The 22,500-nt window shown below is 39.7% G+C and overlaps 1 protein-coding gene and 1 long non-coding RNA gene across 2 annotated transcripts in view; one reads left to right on the plus strand and one right to left on the minus strand.

The window, feature by feature from the left end:
• LOC136826620 (uncharacterized) overlaps nucleotides 1–22,500 on the minus strand; it is a 356,833-nt gene that overhangs the window by 100,562 nt on the left and 233,771 nt on the right. The gene's annotated exons all lie outside the window — the stretch shown is intronic.
• Nucleotides 1–22,500, plus strand: part of LOC136826539 (uncharacterized) — a 100,829-nt gene that overhangs the window by 17,885 nt on the left and 60,444 nt on the right. The window contains 7 exon segments of the mRNA XM_067083722.1: nucleotides 1,025–1,295; nucleotides 1,513–2,415; nucleotides 2,678–2,869; nucleotides 3,220–3,357; nucleotides 4,914–4,959; nucleotides 8,362–8,461; nucleotides 17,683–18,066. Coding sequence (XP_066939823.1) covers nucleotides 1,025–1,295; nucleotides 1,513–2,415; nucleotides 2,678–2,869; nucleotides 3,220–3,357; nucleotides 4,914–4,959; nucleotides 8,362–8,461; nucleotides 17,683–18,066 — 2,034 coding nt within the window.

Consider the following 22,500-nt stretch of genomic DNA (forward strand, 5'->3'; position numbering starts at 1 on the left):
CGTAATTGTTTTAGACAATAATTCTACTAAAGTTTCATTTACGAGATTTCACGCTTAAAGTGCTATTCATTTCTGAAGTTATGAAGTGTCCGCAATGAAAAGTACGTGATCAAAATTATACCAACATGTGGCGTTATTAAAGAAACCGTTTTATTACTGGTCTGGGTACTCTTGTATGCCAATTAAATAAAAAATGCAGATGGCCATGACAATACATGGAAATACTTCATTTATATTATCAAATAATTATCTTCCTTTTTGTCCGTATCTGAATACAGCTTCATACATATGAACATGTATTTATATGAATTCAAGATTATACGCTTACACCGAACGTACAGACGTCTGCTTGTATTTAAACGAATACCTTGAAATGTCCTAATCATAAACTAAAGATTTTACATTAACAAAAGCTAATTGATTGAAAAAAAAAAACACAAAGAATCCCTCGAGTTGTAAATCTTTCAAGTATGTTCATACATAAAGAAAAACTCAAATCATCCATACTCAGTGAAAACCTTTTTACATTATAAAATCAAATCTGTTCATACTCACGGACGACCCTTAATATAAATTACAAAATTAGACTGTCCTGAATCATGGAAAAAAGGAGAGAACGTTGACAGTCTAATGATACAGTCCAGCTCCTCCTTTAAACTTAGAAATGCACCAGACTTGAAAAAAATTGGTTCCCAGTAAGTGCATGAAAAAAAAAAAATCTAAGTGAGAATCTCCCCACCCTCCCCCACCAGGTTTCTAGTACTCGTGACGTGTGATCAGGAAGTGCTTCACGGCCAATTGGCCCCATTTTCACGAAAAGGGAATGCCGTTTGACAATCATCGTTCTACCTTTGTCTAATAACACAACGTTTTTATTAGTTTAATTGTTAATTTTGTCATAAAACAAAGATTTCTTTTGTAAAAAATTTTCGGTCCTTTCCTTTGCGCTTGTTTAACAAACTGAATCACCATTTCATTCCCTCTCCCCAAAATGCTATTTATTTGTCTGTGATTCCTCTTCCAGATGCTGGTGCCTATGTTATTTCCCTGTTTTGGAATCCTATTCTCTGGATACTTATTAGCAAATGGAACATCGTCGGTCACCACAGCCTGGATATTCAACATCCAAGGATTTCTCTGGAACATCATGGGCATCTTCGTTCAACCACTGGTGGATGAATTCGGATGGAGAGGAGTGGGATTCGTTGGGATTTCTTTGGTGTCCGTTTCTCTTTTCGTTTCTGCTTTCGCGCCTTCTCCGGCCTTTCTCTTCTTCTCTCTCTCGTTGTTGAGTGGTGAGTGTAGCATGATGTTGACAATGAAACATCTGAAGAACCGCTCTTCATTATAAGAAATATGCTATGACTGATAAGAGGATACAACAATAACTTGTTTTACAGTTTAGATAAACATATTACATTCGTTTTCGTATATAATCTATGAAATGTTGTAACGCTGGTTCTCGACTTTTAAAATCAAGATGGTTTATTTCACTTTTTCTGTTTCAACCAGGAATTGGAGGGGGACTGGTCACGACTATGTGCTTCCTCATCGTCCCAATTTACTTCGAGACACGACGGGGAATGGCTAATGCCATCATGATGACGGGCATCTGCTCGGGCGAGATCTTGGGACCCTTACTACTTCGCTTTCTGTTGGACGAATACGGCTTCCATGGGGCTAACCTCATTGTTGGTGCACTCATACTCAACGGATTTATTGGGATTATGTTCTTTCATCCTGTTGAATGGCATTCACGACAAGCAGTCTACAAGGAGGGGGACTATTTACAAGATGATTTGAAACAGTTAAAACCAAACGACATTCCAAATTGTGGTAGCGTTGTAACAATAAAGTACGATGATGCAGATGATAATGAAAGGGGTTTAATGTTAACGGACTATGCAATGTACAAAAAAAGAACAATGTCTGAAAGTATTGAGTCTTTACCATTACGCTATGAATTACAAGGCAGCACTTGGACTGTTATGTCAGGCAACTTACGAGAGGGTTATAGCAAAAATTGGCCCACTAACCTGGAAGACCATCCAGAAAAAGGAAAGGCTGACGAGACTACTCCAGCAAGAGGGAAGTCCAAATTGTTGTTTGTGGCTGCCTATCGCATGGTGAAGACGGCACTGAGAGACCTAGCGGTTCTGAAATCCCCTAGAGCGGCCATCATCGCCACAGGGAACATGCTTTGCATGAACAGTGTCCTGAACTTTGTCATGATGATGCCATTTGCAATGCAGGACCTGGGCCATTCTCTGCAAGACTCGGCTTGGTGTCTCTCCGTGTCAGCCGTCTGTAACCTCTTGACCAGGATGGTGGTTTCTCCCCTTTCTGACTGGCAGAGATTCAGCATGAAACTTTGTTACATGGGAGGATACGCGGTCCTGGGACTGAGCATGCTGAGTAAGGCCAACTGTTTTCTTGGTTTTTTACTTATTTATTTATTGAGAGAGAGAGAGAGAGAGAGAGAGAGAGAGAGAGAGAGAGAGAGAGAGAGAGAGATACTGTATATTATAACAGATAATGCAATGAATCGGTTTTCCAAAAGAAAAAGAACGTTTTAGGTTTGATGAAGCGAATGAAAGAAGGCTCCGCATAAATACCATACATCATTATACAACTAAAGAACTATGCTTTTCTAATCGAATGTATAATTTCATTACAGTATTTCCACTAATGAAAGATCTGAAATGGCTAGAGGGCGTGATGGGCATCTTCGGTTGTGCTCTAGGAGCCAACATGGCCCTCTACAACCTCGTTATGATCGAGTACATGGGCGTAGAGAACCTGGCCCCTGTCTTCGGTGCATCGGGGTTGATGGTGGGCATTGGTTTCCTGTTCTTCGGCACAATTTCAGGTAAATTAGTTTTTCATATAAATAAGTTTGCAACGTGCTTTTACCATCCTATTTCAACAGTCCAAATCATATAGCTTTTGCTAAGAATGAATGAATCCCAGCACACCTAATTCATCATAATATTTATGGTTCAAAAATCAAAACACTTTCACAGAAGGCAGCAATAACACCACTTTCTCTTTCGTTTTCAATATGTATTAATAAGCTTTATCATTTTTTTTCTGAGCCTCATATTTTTTTAAGATAGAAAATAAAATATTTCTTTTTTATTTTTCTCTTCTTGAGGCTACTTAGAACCCATGCTCTCCACCCACTTCTGTTTAATATTAAAGCCAGCTAATTTATTGTAGGTTTTGTCGTCGACATGTGCGGCAGCTACACAGTCAGCATGTGGATTCTATCTGCTATGTGCGTGACGAGTTTTCTCCTCTGGCTGCTCATGCCCTCAGCCATCAACTATGATAGGCAAAAAGAGCAAAGAACGAAAGGTAAGTGAAGGAGCTCAAATCCTCTAAGAAAGCTTCCAAGGACTTTTCAGGGACATTTTGACAGGCTGGAACTCAGGTTATTAAATTCAATATCTGTACTGTAGATGCAACTAACAATCTCCATTGATTGGTTTTATCTAAGAGTGCCCGACAAAGGACTCAGGATTGGTAGCCGTTGGTTTGAAGAGGAACACTGTCAACATCCATTACTGTAAAGATGACCGTGTTGCGGACAATGTTAGGTCGACACTACTACTATTCACTCATTCATTCTTATAAACATAACAGTTATATTATTTAAAAAAAAATATTGTACATAATGCTAACACCCCATAGTGTAAAACAAAGCCATGATGGAAAAGAGGTAAATATGGTGAAGCCGACTCACCACGAAAAGTAACCATGTCCTGAGTTTTAGTTCAGAAGTAACAAAAAAACGAGTATATTTCTCCGAGGATAATTTCAGTCAGGGAGAAATCACCATTGTGGGAAACTACTGCACAGCGGTCATGGCATAGAATATATAGTCATCATGATAATAGTTACTGATATAGTCCCCACATGGCAACATGCAAATAAATGCATAACATCCCTTTATAAACAAACTTAACATAAATACTCCTTTTATTCAAAATTATGGAAACTAGGTGAGCAACCAATCTTGCCACATGCCTTCTTGTGTTGAGCCACCAACAATTCATAGTCGGTCATTAAATCCAACCTATTTTTCACCTTCCCATTAATGTTCATCTCATATTTCCATATATACGGCTCTAGCTTCACATCTGTGCATTTCTTTCAATTTACACTCGAGCAAATATAAGCAAATGTTGAGAGAGAGAGAGAGAGAGAGAGAGAGAGAGAGAGAGAGAGAGAGAGAGAGAGAGAGAGAGAGCTTGGTAAACCAATGGCTTTATTTTTGGGTATATGTATTAAGACAGGGCGTTTCTGATATGCAGCTGATTCTTCATAAAAGAAAGAAAAAAAGTTTCTTGTAAAAACGAAAATGATTTTGTAATGTAATACACATTAGTGTGCATATACATGAATAATACTGTTTCGACAATGGCGGCTAACCTTACACGGATACTGTATTCTGTCACTAGATCCTGAAAAAAAAAAAAATTGCGAGTGGCTGTATATTGATGAATTTATTGTTTACCTCAACTTTGCTTGAGTGCTCAAAACATCCATCGGCAGTCGAGCCTATCTTGCTAAGTGAATAATTTGTCATTCTCCCTCCTTACGTAGTCTTTTAACACAATACAAAAACTGAAAATGGAAAATTTTTATAGAATTTTTTTTTATTGTAAACATTATACTTCCTTTTTCTTCAGTTCGAATTCTAAAGCATTTTGAATTGCTGATATGTTAGTTGAAATAACAGTCTGGAAGTGAAATAGACAGCGCTGATATTAATACGCATATTGAATAAGTTGGACATTTATCTCATGTTATTAAACGTATACACTAATTTATACCTATAATCATAATTGTAAATGACATGGTATGTATTGTACTGACTAACGCCCCTTTTTCTTATTCCTCCACAACAGCCAAGTTCGAGGAAGCACAAGCAGACCACCTCCCTGGGGCTAAGGGGTAATGCCAAGACAGCGAGCACAGTCCAGAACAGGGTCTTTCCTGCTAGGTCTCGTGTCATTATGATTAAAGTACAAACTACTATAGGAGTTAGATTAAGGAAATGACTATTTTAGCTTAAGTATGTCATTTTTCATTACTTGTATTTACTATCGCGTTTTTGTTCATTTGTTGTTTTCCTAATTTCCGACGAATTAGACTTATCACTGGTGTAGAACAACAAATACAAAGAAGTATGTAATCTGTCGAACGCCATTTTTGCTCGACGACTAGTAAGCGCAGTACTCGCTATGTAGCTACACATGACGCACGATAAGTCACTAAGACTTTCAGCAGAACAAATGTTCATTTTTACTTGATAAATGTTTAGTTTGAGGTGAACATTTCTATAAGTATTCCCTTGGCCGTAAAAATTCATAAGAAAAACATAACATTGTACCTTTGCCAATGAAATTCATTATTATCACAGTGTGCTCTACTGTTAAATAAATAACAGTAAACAATATTTACTCATTACAGTCCTCCTAACATTTTATAATCAATACCAATCATATATCAAACGTTTATGTAAAAATTATTTTTTCTACTTTAGTATATTAGTATTTGTATACAGAAATAGCTCAAGTAAGATACCAGCTATTGCTTCGAAATATGATGGTTATCGTTTCAACATTGACGATTGAGGAATGTGTAATTGCAGCCTAATTTCGATAAAAAGTGATGCGGAATATCAGACTATATATATATATATATATATATATAATGTGTGTGTATATATATACCTATAATATATATATATATATATATATATATATATATATATATATATATATATATATATATATATATATATATATATATATATATATATATATATAAAGTCCTTCAAAAGAAGGCATCGTGCTTACCCCATAAAAAAATGGGAAAAAAGCACGTTAAAAGAAGAAGAAGATATATATATATATATATATATATATATATATATATATATATATATATATATATATATATATATATATATATATATGTGTGTGTGTGTGTGTGTGTGTGTGTGTGTGTGTGTGTGTGTTTGCAAGTGTGTATGTGAATATGTAAACACATAAATGTAACGAATACAGTGTCATAAAGAGTACGAAACTTATTTTCAATAAAAGTCTAACCAAAACTAAATTACATTTTCTTAACTTAGCTAAAATTGCTTTTCTCCCGTTTTTTAAAATACTTTGGTAAAAACTTTTGCAAAGAATTTTTTATATTAATGTTTTATTAAAAGAACCGTCAACATGGTAAAGTTGCGGCGAACAACGTGAAAGGAATGAAGTCAATGAACTAAGTCTTAAGAGCGCAGACTTTGGTATTAAGAAAAATAAAAAGCTTTCCCTGACATGTATGAGTTATACCCGTCAAGCATGCCGGCACTTTATGCACCCAAAGAAATGAAAGTTCCAGAAATGAATTATTAATGCAAAATCGACTGATGACTGGCAGCCTAATATGAGATGTCGCTACAAACAGAAATTCTGAGTCGCGCTCGAACCTGGGAGTCACGCGAATACGACCTACCAACGCTACAACATTCATGATGGAAGGAAGTGGGTTAACTGTAGCCATTAACAGGAAAAGGGAAGAGAACAAGAAAAATCAGAAGAAAACAAGTAAAAAATTCTTCTGCGCAGTCGAGTTTTCCGTACAGCGTATAATCAAGGCCATCGAAAATAGATGTATCTTTCGGTGGTCTCGGTACAATGATGTATGAGCCGCGGCCCATGAAACTTTAACCACGGCCTAGTGGTGGCCTATCCTATGTCGTTGCCAGAAGCACGATTATGGATAGCTTTAACCTTAAATAAAATAAAAACTACTGGGGCTAAAGGGCTGCAATTTGGTAAGTTTGATGATTGGAGGGTGGATAATTAATATACCCTCTAGTCTCAGTAGTTTTACGATCTGAGGGCTGACAGAAAAAGTGCGGACGGACAGACAAAGCCGGCGCAATAGTTTTCTTTTACAGAAAACTGAAAGTTGTATATTGCGGAATACATTTCAAAGTTCCAAGAGCTATTCCCCCACGCATTCGTCTTCCTATCCCACCCCTTCCTCTCGCTCCTCATACAGATATTTGTACCCGAATGTTTATCTAGTTACTATGAAATAACTATAAAACTGCATTAATGTATTTTTCTAATAAAAGATAAAAAAAAGCTACTATATCTACAGCAACGGCATAGAGACAGATCAATGAATCAAATTCAGTGCCCTCCCAGAGAGTGGACTCCTGACCATGCCTACCAAGGTGACATGAGGTAGGCATGTGAATTTCGGATGGCTAAGTATAAACGACAAGGAAATAGCAGCAGGTACATTTTGGCTCTTACACTGCGCACTTGAGATATGCGACAAACTGGGGTCAATAACCATGCTGTTGTGGGTACATTACTATTGTCATCATTTTCAATTATCAGAGTCAGTCCTTGGCAGGTGGTAAATGATCTTAGCAATGATCGCAGCAGTTTAAATTGTACAATTTACCTAACCTAACGCCTGTTACCATTAATCAAAGGTCACTTAAATTGTTGTTTATCCTAAATAATGGAATATCTTATAAACCTGTAGAGTTTTCATCAACGAGCATTCCTAAAGGAACTTTATTTTTTGTAGTTTGTACAAACACTATCTAACAAGGCATGCTTTGACAAAGGTAAACAGACTATAATTAATACAAAAATCTAGGGAAAATGCAATGCAGATTTCATAGAACATCAACATTTTAGAAAATCCTCCTATGTGTAAACATTACCCTGCAAGTTTAAAAGTGTCTGTTTAACTGAGTACTATTATCCAATACTGATATTGTATATGTATTACAGAAATACCTGAAATCCGAGTTAGAAACTCGATCGTAATCAACTGGAATATAATCATGTAGCTTTTGAAACCGCGGGCCAATTTCTTGAAAAAATATTCATTAGAATCTGATAAGACAAGCAACTCAAGAAACATTTGTCATAAATCCAGGCGTTATATTTTCGAGACTAGTGCTTCTGGCGCAGCAGTCTTCTATTTTTGTAAGTAGGCCTAACTTCTGAAGTAAATATCAGAATTAACAATATACATTATATTTAAATATATTTTAAAGATTAGGGGATTTATAAAATTTTTTCAGGTACACAAGCATATTGTTTCCTAATGAAAAAAATACTTGCCCTCTCAAAAGTAACGCTGAGAAACAATCGCGTTGCCAAATTCTTAAGAACAGACGCAAAAAAGTGTCATAGCCAATGATGTATGATTTTCTTTTCGTCTTTTTTGGTGCAGCACGTGCCATGGTCACGTTTAAAGAAGCACATCTGGCAGTAAGTTTATGCACAATACATGTGCACTATTTATCGTTTCTTTTTCCAGAAGTGATAATGTTCGTTTGCATCCACCGTATAAACGAATGAAGGTATACATAGTCACTTCTAAGGTAGCAAAAGCTATTTATATCTCAGGCAAGGTCAGAGTACGTTTGCACTGTTGCCAGATCAACATATCACTGTTGACGAAGTGGTTACTTTAAAAGTTACAAAATTAATAAAATTATTTTATGACTTATTACATGGATAGCAATAAACTTCTTAAATTTTAGGCTTAACCTGTACTAAACCCATCTACCTTATTGGTTCCAGAAATTACTAAAATAAATTCAAACATTTGCAGGCACCATGCAGAAATAAAATGAACGAAAGATGTGTTTTTTTAATACATTCACGCACTACATTCTCGATGTCCTCACATTTTAAAATATGTTTATCACTATAAGCTTCGGTACCAAGGTGGCAGTAAATGAATATTATCTCTTTAGGGACGTGTTATCCATCGGCTAGGTATTGCAAATCTTTAACCTTGAATTTGCAGTTGTTCTAAAACGAACGAGTGTTATATATATATATATATATATATATATATATATATATATATATATATATATATATATATATATATATGTATGTATGTATGTATATATATATGTATTTATATATATGTATATATATGCATATATACATATACATATATGTTATATATACACACATATATATATATATATATATAAATTATATATATATGTATATATATATATATATATATATATATATATATATATATATATATATATATATATATATATATATATATATATATATATATATATATATATATATATGTATATTGTGTATATATATATATATATATATATATATATATATATATATATATATATATATATATATATATATATATATATATATATATATATATATATATATTGTTACGTGCGGGCTTGGCTGATGAGTTTATTAATTAATTAATGTAATTTATGAGGTCCTGAGTTGCCAATGACACACGGAACCTGTCAATTACAGTTACAGTTAACCTCAAAGACAGACAATTACTTAATTAAATAAGGTCGCCAGTCAGGGAAAAACAATACAGGTAATTTTATATATATATATATATATATATATATATATATATATATATATATATATATATATATATATATATATATATATACATACACACATACTGTATATATATAATATATATATGCATATATATATATATATATATATATATATATATATATATATATATATATATATATATATATATATATATATATATATATATATATATATATATATATATATATTGTTACGTGTGGGGCTTGGCTGATGAGTTTATTAATTAATTAATGTAATTTATGAGGTCCTGAGTTGCCAATGACACATGGAACCTGTTAATTAAAGTTACAGTTAACCTCAAAGACAGACAATTACTTAATTAAATCAGGTCGCCAGTCGGGGAAAAACAATACTGGTAATAATGGGTTACTCTGCAACACATGGCTTACATCAAACCCCCTTACTCCCCAATTGTTCCCGACAAAGAAAGAATGTGCGGTTAGCAAAGGAAATTACATAAACTTTCGCCCATGTCGGACACAGTCAATTTTCCCTTGCTTCAAGTAGAGTTATAACGCAATGAAGTGTTTGAGATATTGTACACAGTTCCTATTATTGAAGGCTAATTATCTTCCAAACAATGGGACCGAGACACGAGGCTGCCTGAATGCTGAAAATTACTTACTTAACCTTCCCTAATTGCTATTTACTGCACGGGAATAGGTTACACAGTCGCTAAGCAATGTTAATTATTCTTACACAAGACTTCATAAAAGTAAATTGGTTATACCACATTATCGTAGATGGTGGTGAAGAGGGAAAACAAAGGAACTGGAAATACAGAAAGAGATACTAGCGAGTCAACGAAAATTTGGCAAATTTCAAAACTTACCGTTGATGTAGGTCACTGCGCATGCAACTGACGATCGGAAGTCTTGAAAGGAACCGGGTCAGCTCACTAATACCTATGAAAAACAGTAAGAGGGCAAGCACAAAGAATTTGTTACACACACGTGTGCCTTGCGTGACCTCTAGGCTCTCTCTGACCCCTTTCAGGGTCTGGCGCTGGGTTGTTTTCGCATCAGTACGTCTTTATGCCTCGGGGCAGTCTGACATTTTGACAAACATCGCCGATACATAGAATAGGGGAAAAAGAAGCTTAAGACCACCTTTACTAGAGGTTACTTGGTGAAGCATCCCCATGGTGTTACGAATGAAACTTGACCGCATATGAAAGGCGGGACACGTCCCTCAGAGATTACGAAAGGGACATTTAAATCACAAGGGCAAGAGTTTATGACTCACGATTCATTAAAATAAAGATAACTAAATGACTAAAGAAGGTAAATGATATTGGCAGAAGAGCTAAGAGAAAAAGAGTGAGGATTTTTTGTGTGTTAGGCGGGAATTTATTGTCCTTCGCCTATAAATTACGGCCCGGACTATCACTTCAGTCCCAGAGCGAGAAAGTGCACCCGAAGGCGCGACTCCTTCAGGAGAGGGCTGACACGCACGCCCGGTGCCAAGGTATGGGCGCAAGGGCGTGCCACTTCTCACTCTGTTATTCTTAATGATTTATACATTGTGTGGGGAATGGTATCCCGTATTTAATTGCCTCTTGTGGGGATAATTTAAGGGAAGATTAAATAGAAGGTGATAAGAGATAGAAGTTCCTGAGGAACGGAGGAAGATAGAGGAGGGCCTGACATCCCCTTCTGGATTAGGGGTGCCAAGACCTTCGAAAGATGAAATGGTGGCACAGGTGCCATGGGAGCTCTTTGTAAATTACCTGGAATTTCCCACGCCCGTGGTAATTTCGAATTGAGCCTTTCTTAATGGGACAGTCGTCCTCGGCCGGGGAAGCGGAGGGCCCGCGACCGGAGGGCGGCACGGAGTGCCACCTGGGCCTGCTGCTGCGACAGCTGACGCAGGAGCGTTCCGTGCTGGTTCTACCATAATCCGTCGCAGCTCTTGTAGTTCATCGGCCAAGGGAGATATGGCAGAATCCTGACTTGCAATTGCGTCGGCGACGGGCTGAGGCAGAGAGGAGGCGGTCGGGGGGGGCGTGAGCGGCTCGCAGGTAACGTTGACCAGCTCAGGCACGGGTTGCGAGGCCGCACCTGCAGGTGAGCTTCCGCGGTGGTTGGGAGGAACTGTCTCTCTGACCGACGCTGGTAGCGGTGCCAGGCCGGGGGAAGAGAGGGGGTCCTGAGTTGGATCCCGTGAATGGAGATCGGCGTAGCGCTTTGGTGCTGGCACTAGGGCAGCGTCAGGCGCTATCAGAGGTTTCTTGGGCTCGTCGGTCAGGACGGACGAAGCTTGGCCCTGCTCGGGGCATGCAAGTGGCACCGGCAGGAATTTGGCATCTCCTGAAGGGAGATCTGATTGGGGCCCTGGCACTGGCACTGAGGCAGGGCCGGGCACTGGAATTGGATCGGGAACCGATCGAGGGGGCCACTGTACATTGTACTCAGGTGGCACTGGTGGGGACTGCACGTCCTCCTGGTACCCAGGGGGCGCCAGTCTTGACTGAGGGAGAAGCGGGGGAGGATTACTCGCGCCCGCGGAATGATTCGGGGAATGGGGACCCCTAGATTGTCGTGATTTCGGTGGGGACTGAAAGTCCTGTCCCAGGATGACGTCATAGCCTCCCGGGAGATGGCTTGCTACTGCAAGATTGCAAATTTTGGATTGGTGAGGTCTTGTGACTCTCAATTGGACCGTAGGGAGTATCATTTTAAATTGATTTATTCCTCGATCGTGACGAGTTTTCGTCTATTGACGATAGCTCCGTAGGGGAACTCTGTCCCTTCGGATGAGGGAGATTTGTGCGCCCGAGTCCTCGAATGCAGTGACTCGGCGCGCGGGTGGCTACCTCGTGGAGGAGTCACGATACTGGGCCCTTCGGCGGGAGGGCCTAATGACTGGGGATCTGTGACGGCCAAGGCGACGGTGGGAGTATTTACTTTATTATTGCATGGGCATTTTGCCCATGTGGGAGAATGGCCATAAACCTTGCACGCCGTGCAAAATGTCTGGCTGAAATCTTTCCGCGCTGCCCCTGTGGAGGGCACAGGCGAGTTATTTGTCGGTTTTCCGGGAGAGAGAGGAGCCGGTTTCTTGTTCCGGCACTGTTCGAAGGAATGCCCCGTTTTCTTGCAATAATGGCAAGGTAGGGGCTTGCCCGAGTTCCCATTTTTGTGGGAATTTGAACCTCCGAGGAGGGACGGGGGATTTATTTTCCGCCCCATGGATCCTTCTTGAGGGTGGTGAGTTTCCCACATATCTGCTATTCGGCAACACTCAGTGAGTGTTGCTGGGGCTTTTTCCACTATATGAGTGGCGAGGGCAGGAGGGGCGTAGCGCAGGAAATGCTCGAATTTAAACCGCTCGAGTACCTCGGCGGTGTTAGTGGCTCCTTTGGAATCGAGCCATTTTGTCAACGCCCGCTCCGAATGGTACGCCCAATCGGACCAAGTCTGGCCTGCTTCTCTGGGCTGCTCTCTCCAACGTCTCCTCCACCGCTCGGGGTAATCTCGACGCCAGAACTGCTTGGCGTCACGGCTTCCCAGTTCCCCGATCGTCTGCGGGAAGGGCGTGGTAGGCAACGAGGGCCTTTCCGCCCAGGAATTTAGTGAGAACAAGGGAGAGTTCCGCGGGGGAGAGATCGCAGCACTCCAGGACTCGTTCGGCCCTTTCAAGCCATACTTCGGGTTCGGACTCTGTCCATTTTGGCATGAACGAGTGAGCTTGGCTGAGGGCACTCATTCCCGTGGCAGGGGGCGGGGGTGGCGTGCTGTCGTTCTAGCACCTGGAGCTCATGGGCGTGTTCTCTCTCTCCTGCTCTTGGGCAATTCTGTCTCTCTCTCTCTCCTCACGTTCTCTCTCCTCTCGTTGTTCTTGGGCGATTCTGTCTCTCTCCTCTCGTTGTTCTTGGGCAATTCGTTCCCTCTCTCTCTCTGCACGTTCTCTCTCCCTCTCTGCACGTTCTTTTTCCTCCCGTTGTTCTTGGGCAATTCGTTCTCTCTCTCTCTCCTCACGTTCTTTGGCCTCTCGTTGCTCTTGGGCAACTCGTTCTCTCTCTCTCTCCTCACGTTCTTTGGCCTCTCGTTGCTCTTGGGCAACTCTCTTCTCTCTCTCTCTCTTCTTCGTTCTCTTGCTCTCTCCGCCTTGGCATCATCCACTCGCTCTTGAACCCATGCTCTCAGATCTTGCCCGATAGTCCCATGTCCTTCCCAGCGGACATGTAGAATTTGAAATCCTCGTTTTGTTGGGCTCTGGTATTAGCCATCTTGAAATAATGGGTATATGATATGTCTGAGAAGACTCAGGTTGTCTGAAAAGACTCAATTGCAGGAATCTGAAACACTCAATTGTTGTTCAGACTGTCTTGAGGAGAATGGATCTGTCGAATTGAATAAGACAGATTTTGATTAGTAAGTCTGAGCGGAGAGTTGTTCTAACGAACTAGACTTGTAAGAGCCCCGACGCTTTTGTTAAAATTTGATGTGTCTTGAAAGGCGTCTCGTTTTCTTTCTCAGGGAACGCGATTTCAACCATACAAGTCTGTTTCTCCCTTGCATTGTTGTCTTAACGTATGTACAATCACCACTACTTGCATTGCCATGCAAGCATTCTAATCATGTACTCATAATGTTCCAACGAATCTGTATCAAACTGTGTGTATGTTTCTGTTTGAAGACGCCAAAGGTCTCTCCATTTCACATTTATTATGCTATTGCATTGTATCCATTAATGTGTCTTGAATCTCATGCAATTGGCCATATGTAGAACTGACCCTTCCACTGATGTATGTTTCATCACCGTATGTTAATCATGTCTCTTGATATCGACATCTGTTTGTCTGCCGGCACAGAGCTTTTATGTCCGTTTTACCTGTCTGAGTTGTTTAACGAACTAGAATGATCAGTCCAAGATTCTGTACATTTAGTGTGTGAACAACCTAAACCAGTTAACACCCAGCCAGTATGTCTCAAAAGTCCTTACACTGGTGACCCCGGATTTTGGGTTCCCAAGATGACGACCACGCCAGGAATGAGAAATTCGCCCTCGCTGTTCGTTCCTGACTGAGAACCTCCTTTTTCACTCGGGCACTGGACGAGCTGACCAACGAAGGACCAGCCACGTCATCCTTGAGCTGTCTACCAAGGATGAGGACTCGAATTTGGAGGATCATCCGACGTTCTTCAACCAGCTCCCGTCCTCCTCGAGCTCCTGCTGGCGGTTCCGCCTTCAATTTTAGGAGACAATTTCTCGTTGGACTGGGGGGAACATTTTGCCACGAGTCTCTTCCAAACAAAGACGTTACACACGTCTTGGGGGAGTACTTGTAAGAGTCGCTGTCTCTTCCAAACACGCGTGTGTGTTCGTTGTTAGTCGATCGTCATCATCGGAGTCGACAGGACAAAACAGGAGCGTCTCGGAACGCGATTTCAACCATACAATATTTCCGTCTGTTTCTCCTAAGCATTGAATCACCACTACTTTTATGGAGTCTCTGAGGACTGGAATTTGGAGAAATTTCATTTATTATGCTATTGCATTGTATCCATTAATGTGTCTTGAATCTCATGCAACATATGTAGAATTTTACTGATGAGTCTCTGAGGACTGTCTCTTGAATCTGTTTTTGGAGAAATTCTGAACCTTTTATGTCCGTTTTACCTGTCTGTGTGTAGAGAATTTTAGGGAGTCTCTGAGGACTGGAGGAACAACCAATTTCCCCAGTCCTTACAGACTGATCAGAAGGGCTTAGATAGGTGTGAACTCTGTCTCAAAAGGACTTAATTTTGGGTTTTGGAGAAATTCGCCACGTGCGACGTAGAATTTTAGTATGAGTCTCTGAGGACTGGAAGGAGTCTTTGGAGAAATTCTCGCCACGTGCGACGTAGAATTTTAGTAGGAGTCTCTGAGGACTGGAATTTGGAGAGAATTTTAGGAGTCACGAGGAGATTTTAGGAGTCTCTGAGGACTGAATTTAGAGAATTTCGCCAGCGACATAGAATTTTAGGAGTTGAGGACTGGAATTTGGAGGAATTCTCGCCACGTACGACGTAGAATTTTAGGAGTCACTTAGGACTTGAAATACGATTCGTCCCTTAGGACTTAGAAATTACTAACGGGAAACCCAAAGAAAAATGTATGCTGGGAAAAGAATGGGGAAAAAAAAAAAAATGCTACACACGCGGGCATGGGTGGGGGTGGGGGTGCAGGTCGTTTGGCGAACACCGGAGGTATTTTTAGATTCTGGGTGAATGAACCCGTATATTTATATACCGTCTGGGATTCGGGAATTTCCCAGTCGTCTGAGAGGATAACAGTACAACGGCCTAGTAATTTTCCCTATAAGCGGAGTTTAAATTTCGCTTTCCTAACACCTAACTCGAATTCTAACTACACTGAGAGAATTTTCAGCAATGCAAGCTGACTTCGTCGTGTCCCACGTGGGAATTTATTCGCGCCTAAATAACAGTTCACTAATTCGAAATATGGAAGTAAAATTTATCACAGAGGAATTTCTTTCGCACTATTCCTCGAAGCAAGAATATGGCAAGGATTTTAACACAGAGGAATTTCGCACTATTCCTCGAAGCAAAGGATGGTTAGCACTGGTTATTTCCTAACTACCTATCCTGAAAGGCATGCATTAACGAATCTAATACGGCGGTTCTTTTCTCTCAGTGAATACATGCGTCCCTATTTCTAATTCCTAGGAACAGTCACGATTGTAAAAAGGTTTTGCTAAGATAAACACATTACTTACGTGGAATTTTCTGGATCTGTGTGCTGGTTTTACACATAAGGTTGTAATTGTCTCGTACCCAGCTTAGCTTTGCTAATAGCTGATCTGGCACGTTGCAAATGCAATAAAGCAACACTAGGGAACTGCAACTGCAAAACGAGATCTATGGCCAGGTCGCCATTTTTACGTTTTTCCGTGGTTTTAGTTTGAAATATGCTCTGTGAGACAGGTAGCAACAATTTAAGGTAATTTAGCCTTGTGATTCTGACTTCGTGGGTACGGGAAAACGTAAAAAAAAAGGAAAACAAAGGAGAATTTCATATGAGCATAGGGCTCTGGTTACTGAGGGAAATATTACGTAAAACACGTGGGCACATTTAAAGTAGTGTATTTACATAAATGACATTAGTACGGGAAAGAGGAACTCAAGTAGATTGAATGAAACTGGGGAATTCCAGCCACAGTCCGAGAAGCTTCCACGAAATAGGATCCCTCTGAAATGAGAGATATGCACATTATACGCCAGTAATGAAAATAGACAAAAAAATAATGAATTGAAGCTGCACTTAGGGTGCCAAAGGAGTAATAAAGAATTAATATTGCCGATGCAAGAGGCGCACGGACATTAGACAAGGGAGATTTCTGGCTTTCTCTTTAAGAAAATATTACGAGACAAAAGCGTGACTGAAATGGGGCTCTTCCAGGGCACTTTACCTTAGCAGTTTTTCCGAGGGCGCGTAGAAGGCGGTCCGTGGATGACTTGCGATTTCCGAGGGCGAGTTTCTTCCACGTGGTGAGATGCAAGGGCTTCCGTAAAGGGGCAAGGCGATGGGGACTCCTCGAAACTCCAAGCAATGGCGTGTGGGCTCGAGGAATACGGTCGAAGGGCACGAGGAGAAGTATACTTTGGAAAGGGCCACGTGGTTAGGATGCAAGGGCATCGATGGGGCCAGGTGTTGGGGACGTCTTCATTCCATATCTTCCAGCGCGTGTGTGTGTGTCGACCTCGTGGGTTTCTGCTTTTTATCCCCTGCTATGGGGCAGGGGGTGCGTCCAACACAGATGTTTTGACTCATTGCACCTGCTGCCCGCAGGGGAGGTTTTGGCCTGTAGGAGAAACACCCAAGCCAGATTACTTTTGCCTCGAAGGAAATATCTTTATCAAAAATGGGAGCGGCCCTTAATCTTTTAAACCCTTGTTTTTAAGTCGATAGACAGATGGTCTATCGATCGGCGGGCAGTAAATGAAACACAACAGAACAACCAACAACAACAAAGCAAGCACCATATATATATAATATAATCACAACTTGACATTAGGGGGAGGCAATTTGCTGAATTCTTGCTAATCATATATATATATATATATATATATATATATATATATATATATATATATATATATATATATATATATATATATATAATCACAACTTAAGCTTTCCACTTGAACCATTCATTAATTCCCAGTGATGAGGGCAGCTGATGTTAAATGTCTCGTTCCTCTCGAACCAGACGAGGAAGAAACTTGGTCATCTCCCTAAGGTGGAAAGTGAAGAACTGGAGGCCCTTCTGAGGTCTTATTCTGCTATATGTTCAGACACTCCTGGTTGCTGTACCTTGATGAAACATGATGTTGTGCTTGAACTCAACACCAGTCCTGTTCGTCAACCTTTTTACTGGGTGTCACATTGTTTATTACAAGCCTTGAAGGCTGAGGTTGAGTATTTATTAAAACTAGATTTGGCTGTGCCAAGTAAGTTTCCTTGGGCATCACCTTGTATTTTAGCCAAAAAGCCTAACAATTCCTATCGTATGCATACGGATTATAGAGAGGTTAATTCTGTAACAGTCAAGGATGCTTGTCCATTACCTAGAACTGCAGATATTATTGACTCTGTGAGTAATTCTAAATATATTATCCAGATTGACCTCTTGCAGGGTTATTATCAAATTAAATTAACAGATAGGGCAAAAGAGATTTCAGCCTTTATAACACCTTTTGGTCTCTTTGAATATAAAGTTTTACCATTTGGGATGACTAATGCTCCATCTACATTCCAAAGAATGGTCCATGAAGTCATCGTGGTTTGGAGCTCGTGTATGCTTATTTGGACGACATAGTGATTGCTAGTAACACCTGGGACGAACATCTTAAGACCTTAAAAGAACTCTTCAAAAGACTCCTGAAAGCTAACCTTGTTATTAATTTAGCTAAGAGCTCATTTGGTAAGGCAAAGGTTACATACCTGGGTCATGTCATTGGCAGTGGCTCCATATTACCGAAGGATGCAAATGTAAAGGCAATAACTTCATTTCCCACTCCTAGTGACAAAAAAGAACTCAAAACATTCTTAGGTATGGTATTATATTATTAAAAAATTTTGTCCTACCTTTGCCATCATAACTTCTCCTTTACATGCCTTAACATCAAGCAAAGTAAGGTTTCACTGGACTCAGGATCACGACAAGGCCTTCCAGCAGCTAAAGTTATTCATGACTTCATCTCCTTTGTTGCAAGCTCCCAATCTTGCTAAACCTTTTTTTTTTTATACAGGTAGATGCTTGTAATACAGGATTTGGCAGTGTCCTACTGCAGGAAATAAATAATGGAACAAGTACTTTTCCTCCTTTGCTAGAACGACTACTGCCTATATCTTACTACTCTGGAGCATTCAAAGGCACTCAACTAGGATGGCCTACCATTGAGAAAAAACTGTTTGGCATAGTTGCAATTGTCCTTCATTTTCGTCCCTATCTGGAAGGTGCTGAAAGTGGCATCATTTACACTGACTACAAGCCGCTATGTTTCTAGAAAGGGCCAAGCTTACCAACAAGAAACTTCTTTGATAGTCATACATTCTGTCTACATACAACATTAAGATCCACAGCATTCGAGGGTCAAGCAACACTATTGCAGATGCATTATCGTGTCTTGGTCAGAAATGAAAATGTCACGGTAATTTCATTCCTAACAAGGGGGAACTATGATAACCCTCCTATCACTATGTTGTAATACTATAATAACTATCATTATGTAGTAACTGTGATAACCCACCTATTATGCATATGCTGTTAGCGCCATCTATTGGTTGGTTTTTGTACTGTACATAGTGTATGAAATTACCTCCTGTTTTTCCTTTATGTAATCCTCGGAAATGTTAACTTCCAAACTCATTACAGCTACGTCTTTGAGTTCATTATCCGGTGCTTATGGTTCTTTTGTTCACTGCAGTTATTAAGTGGTTATTTGTAATTATGGTTGAAATATTCATAAGTTAGTTGAAATAGTAAAACTCTTGTTTAATTTAAGTTTTGGTTTGTTAATGCACCTCGTAAATCTACTTTACGCTACATGAAGTGTTGCCCTCATCACTGGGGATTAATGAATGGTTCAAGTGGAAAGCTTAAGTTGTGACAATATACATGCCTAAATACAAACTCATCCATTTTAGAACATGTGCATATTCAAGGTTAAAGATTTGCATTGCCTAGCCAATGGATAACATGCCCCTAAAGAGAAAACATTCATTTTTACCACACTGGAACCAAAGCTTACAGTGATAAACAATTTACATTGTATATATATATATATATATATATATATATATATATATATATATATATATATATATATATATATATATATATATATATAATGTGCATGTGTGATGTGCATTTTGCAGTGCGTATACGCACATAGTACAACCACTGAATGGACAAACATCCAGACAGAAAAGTATGGATGCCGCTTCCTTTCCTAAAAACTTTTTGGTAGATCAAAACCAGCAGTTGACCATTTTCTATAGAACTTTACCTGTTGAACAAGAATTTAAAGTAATATTTTGGCGGCCAAATGTAATTAAGCTGTAATTTACCTTAGAACTGTAGCCAATGGTAAAGGGGACCTGCTGGCAATCAGGGTTTTGGGTAGGGTAAAACACTTTCGAGAATAGCTAATGGTAAGGGGGACCTGTTGGGAATTCGTGGTTTTGTGTGGGGTAAATAACTTGGGAAAATGTTTGGGCACCTTATTGTTGTATTTCCTGTTACATATGTCATTTGGAACAAGAAAAACAAGCGTAAAAAAAAAGGTGAATAAGTGGACAGCGGGAGCCGTTCCAAAGGCACTTTTCACGCATTACTAGTACTGCATGCGCAGACTTACAGGGGAGCTTCCGGTTCACCCAATGCCTCCAACTGAGGGAGTAGAATTTGGGGGATACATGCAGTTAGTGACATGTATTTCTTTTTCTCAACTGTTTTATGACCGTTTCCTATTTGTTGTAGCTTGTGCATGTAACCTTCTTCTAATACTTTTCCGTTCACAAATATACTGACATCTCCCGCAACATGATTTTACCTTAAATAACTTACAAAATTACTCTACATTTGTTGGCAGACAACTGAAGCATGTATATGGGGTAGGAAGAGAAGGGTCTTACAGGAAGTTTCGCTACCACTTTCTCTCAGTGATGTTAACAGAAACCTTTCTTCTTACATTTTTTGTAAGCCCTGTGGCTGGCGCGTGCAGAGAAACATTACCTCTTGCCAGAACATACGAGCTTGCAAGATTATTTTAAAAAGTGCATAAGGTGCGTAGTGCCGTTCCACCACGCCCAACACTGGAAGCAGAAATACCCTTTTACACCCTCCCCAACTCCATCCTTCCTACCCTGTTCCGCACTGTCCACCAGCAGACTGGCCTCCCACAGTTCACTCACTCATCAACGTAGCACGATGGCTGACTGCAACCCTAGAACCTCTCTCTCCTCCAAGCCGGTTACTAAGGAGAATTTGCCATGTACCTGTGTGAACTGCTACCTGAGCTATAAGGATTCCTGGTACAACTGTCGAGATTGACGAAGCAAAGTTTGGCAAGCGAAAGTATAATGTAGGCAGGGTTGTTGGAGGCCAGTGGGTTTTTGGTAGTGCCTGCAGGCAGACCAGAGAGTTTTTCGTGGTGCCAGTTGATGACAGGAGTAGTGCGACTTTGCTTGCCGTTATTAAGGAGTACATTGTACCAGGGACCACTGTTGTATCTGATTGCTGGAGAGCTTATGATTCCCTGTAGGACGTAGGCTATGTGCACCCCTTTAAGGTAAGGTTCCTAAACTATCCTTCTTTATTATTAGTTAGTTAGGTCAACTGTGTTTTGGTGTTACTGAGTTATAGTGCTTTTCATGTAGAAGTATTATTTTTTGGGTAACTGTTATTACTGCCATGTCTACAGTACTTAAGTCCCACGTCACTTTACAAACTCGTACCTTCTGTGCAGTACCGTAACCCCATCTTCCCCCTGCTGAACATATGGCTTCCTAGTGGTTACATAACCCAAGATGGTGGCTTTGTTTACCTGTTAAGTTTCTTCGCCAGGGTCGCAAGCAATGAATAGTGTCCATCTGAGCTAGGCTATGCCAATTGACGTTTTTCTGTGTTGTTTTGCTTGTTTTACATGAATTTAGGGTAACATTTTGCCGGTCGGCTGCTGCTAAACTGTAATTTACCCTTGAGCTGTATGCGACCCACTGGTACAGACGTACAGTTTTCAAGGGTCAATTACATTTTAGTTACAGCTGACCGCCAAAATATTATTTTAAATTCTTGTTCAGCAGGTAAAATAACATAGGAAAACGTCAATTGCCATAGGCTTGCTCACCGCGGACAGCCAGCTTAGAATTACCAACTTTTTTAGTGATGAATAGCCTAGTAGCAGCCTCGCCATAATTAATATTAAATGATTTTAAATACCATTTTATCAGAGATCTCAATTTCGGCAACCGTAAGGGAGGAAAAGAACGCAAAAATTCACTGGGCCTATCTGCGGGGTAGGAGTACTTGGTATTTACTTCCAAGGCTGGTTTACTCCAAAGTGAATAATATTCAAAGACTTTTTAATAGTTTCAATACTGGAAAGCTGTACAAGTCGAGAACAAACAGGTAACGAACCATGATATATACTCAGAACATTATGCACTGTATATACACGATACCTGCAATCTCCAGCCTTTCACATCAAAGGGAGAGTTTACTGTTAAGTTGGCCATTTTCTAAAAATACTACTTGTATACTTTCATAAATACATACAGACATGTACAAGCACATGCACACGCACACACGCACACACACACACACACACACACACACACATATATATATATATATATATATATATATATATATATATATATATATATATATATATAATAAACCATTTTATAACACAGGCATATTCTATAATGAAGATTTGCAATGCCTAGCCGATGGATAACATGCCCCTTAAAATTAAAACATGTTCATTTATTACAACCATGGAACCAAAGCTTATCGTGA

The sequence above is a fragment of the Macrobrachium rosenbergii genome, chromosome 41 (assembly GCF_040412425.1).
Source record: "Macrobrachium rosenbergii isolate ZJJX-2024 chromosome 41, ASM4041242v1, whole genome shotgun sequence".
In the NCBI taxonomy this organism is placed as follows: domain Eukaryota; kingdom Metazoa; phylum Arthropoda; class Malacostraca; order Decapoda; family Palaemonidae; genus Macrobrachium; species Macrobrachium rosenbergii.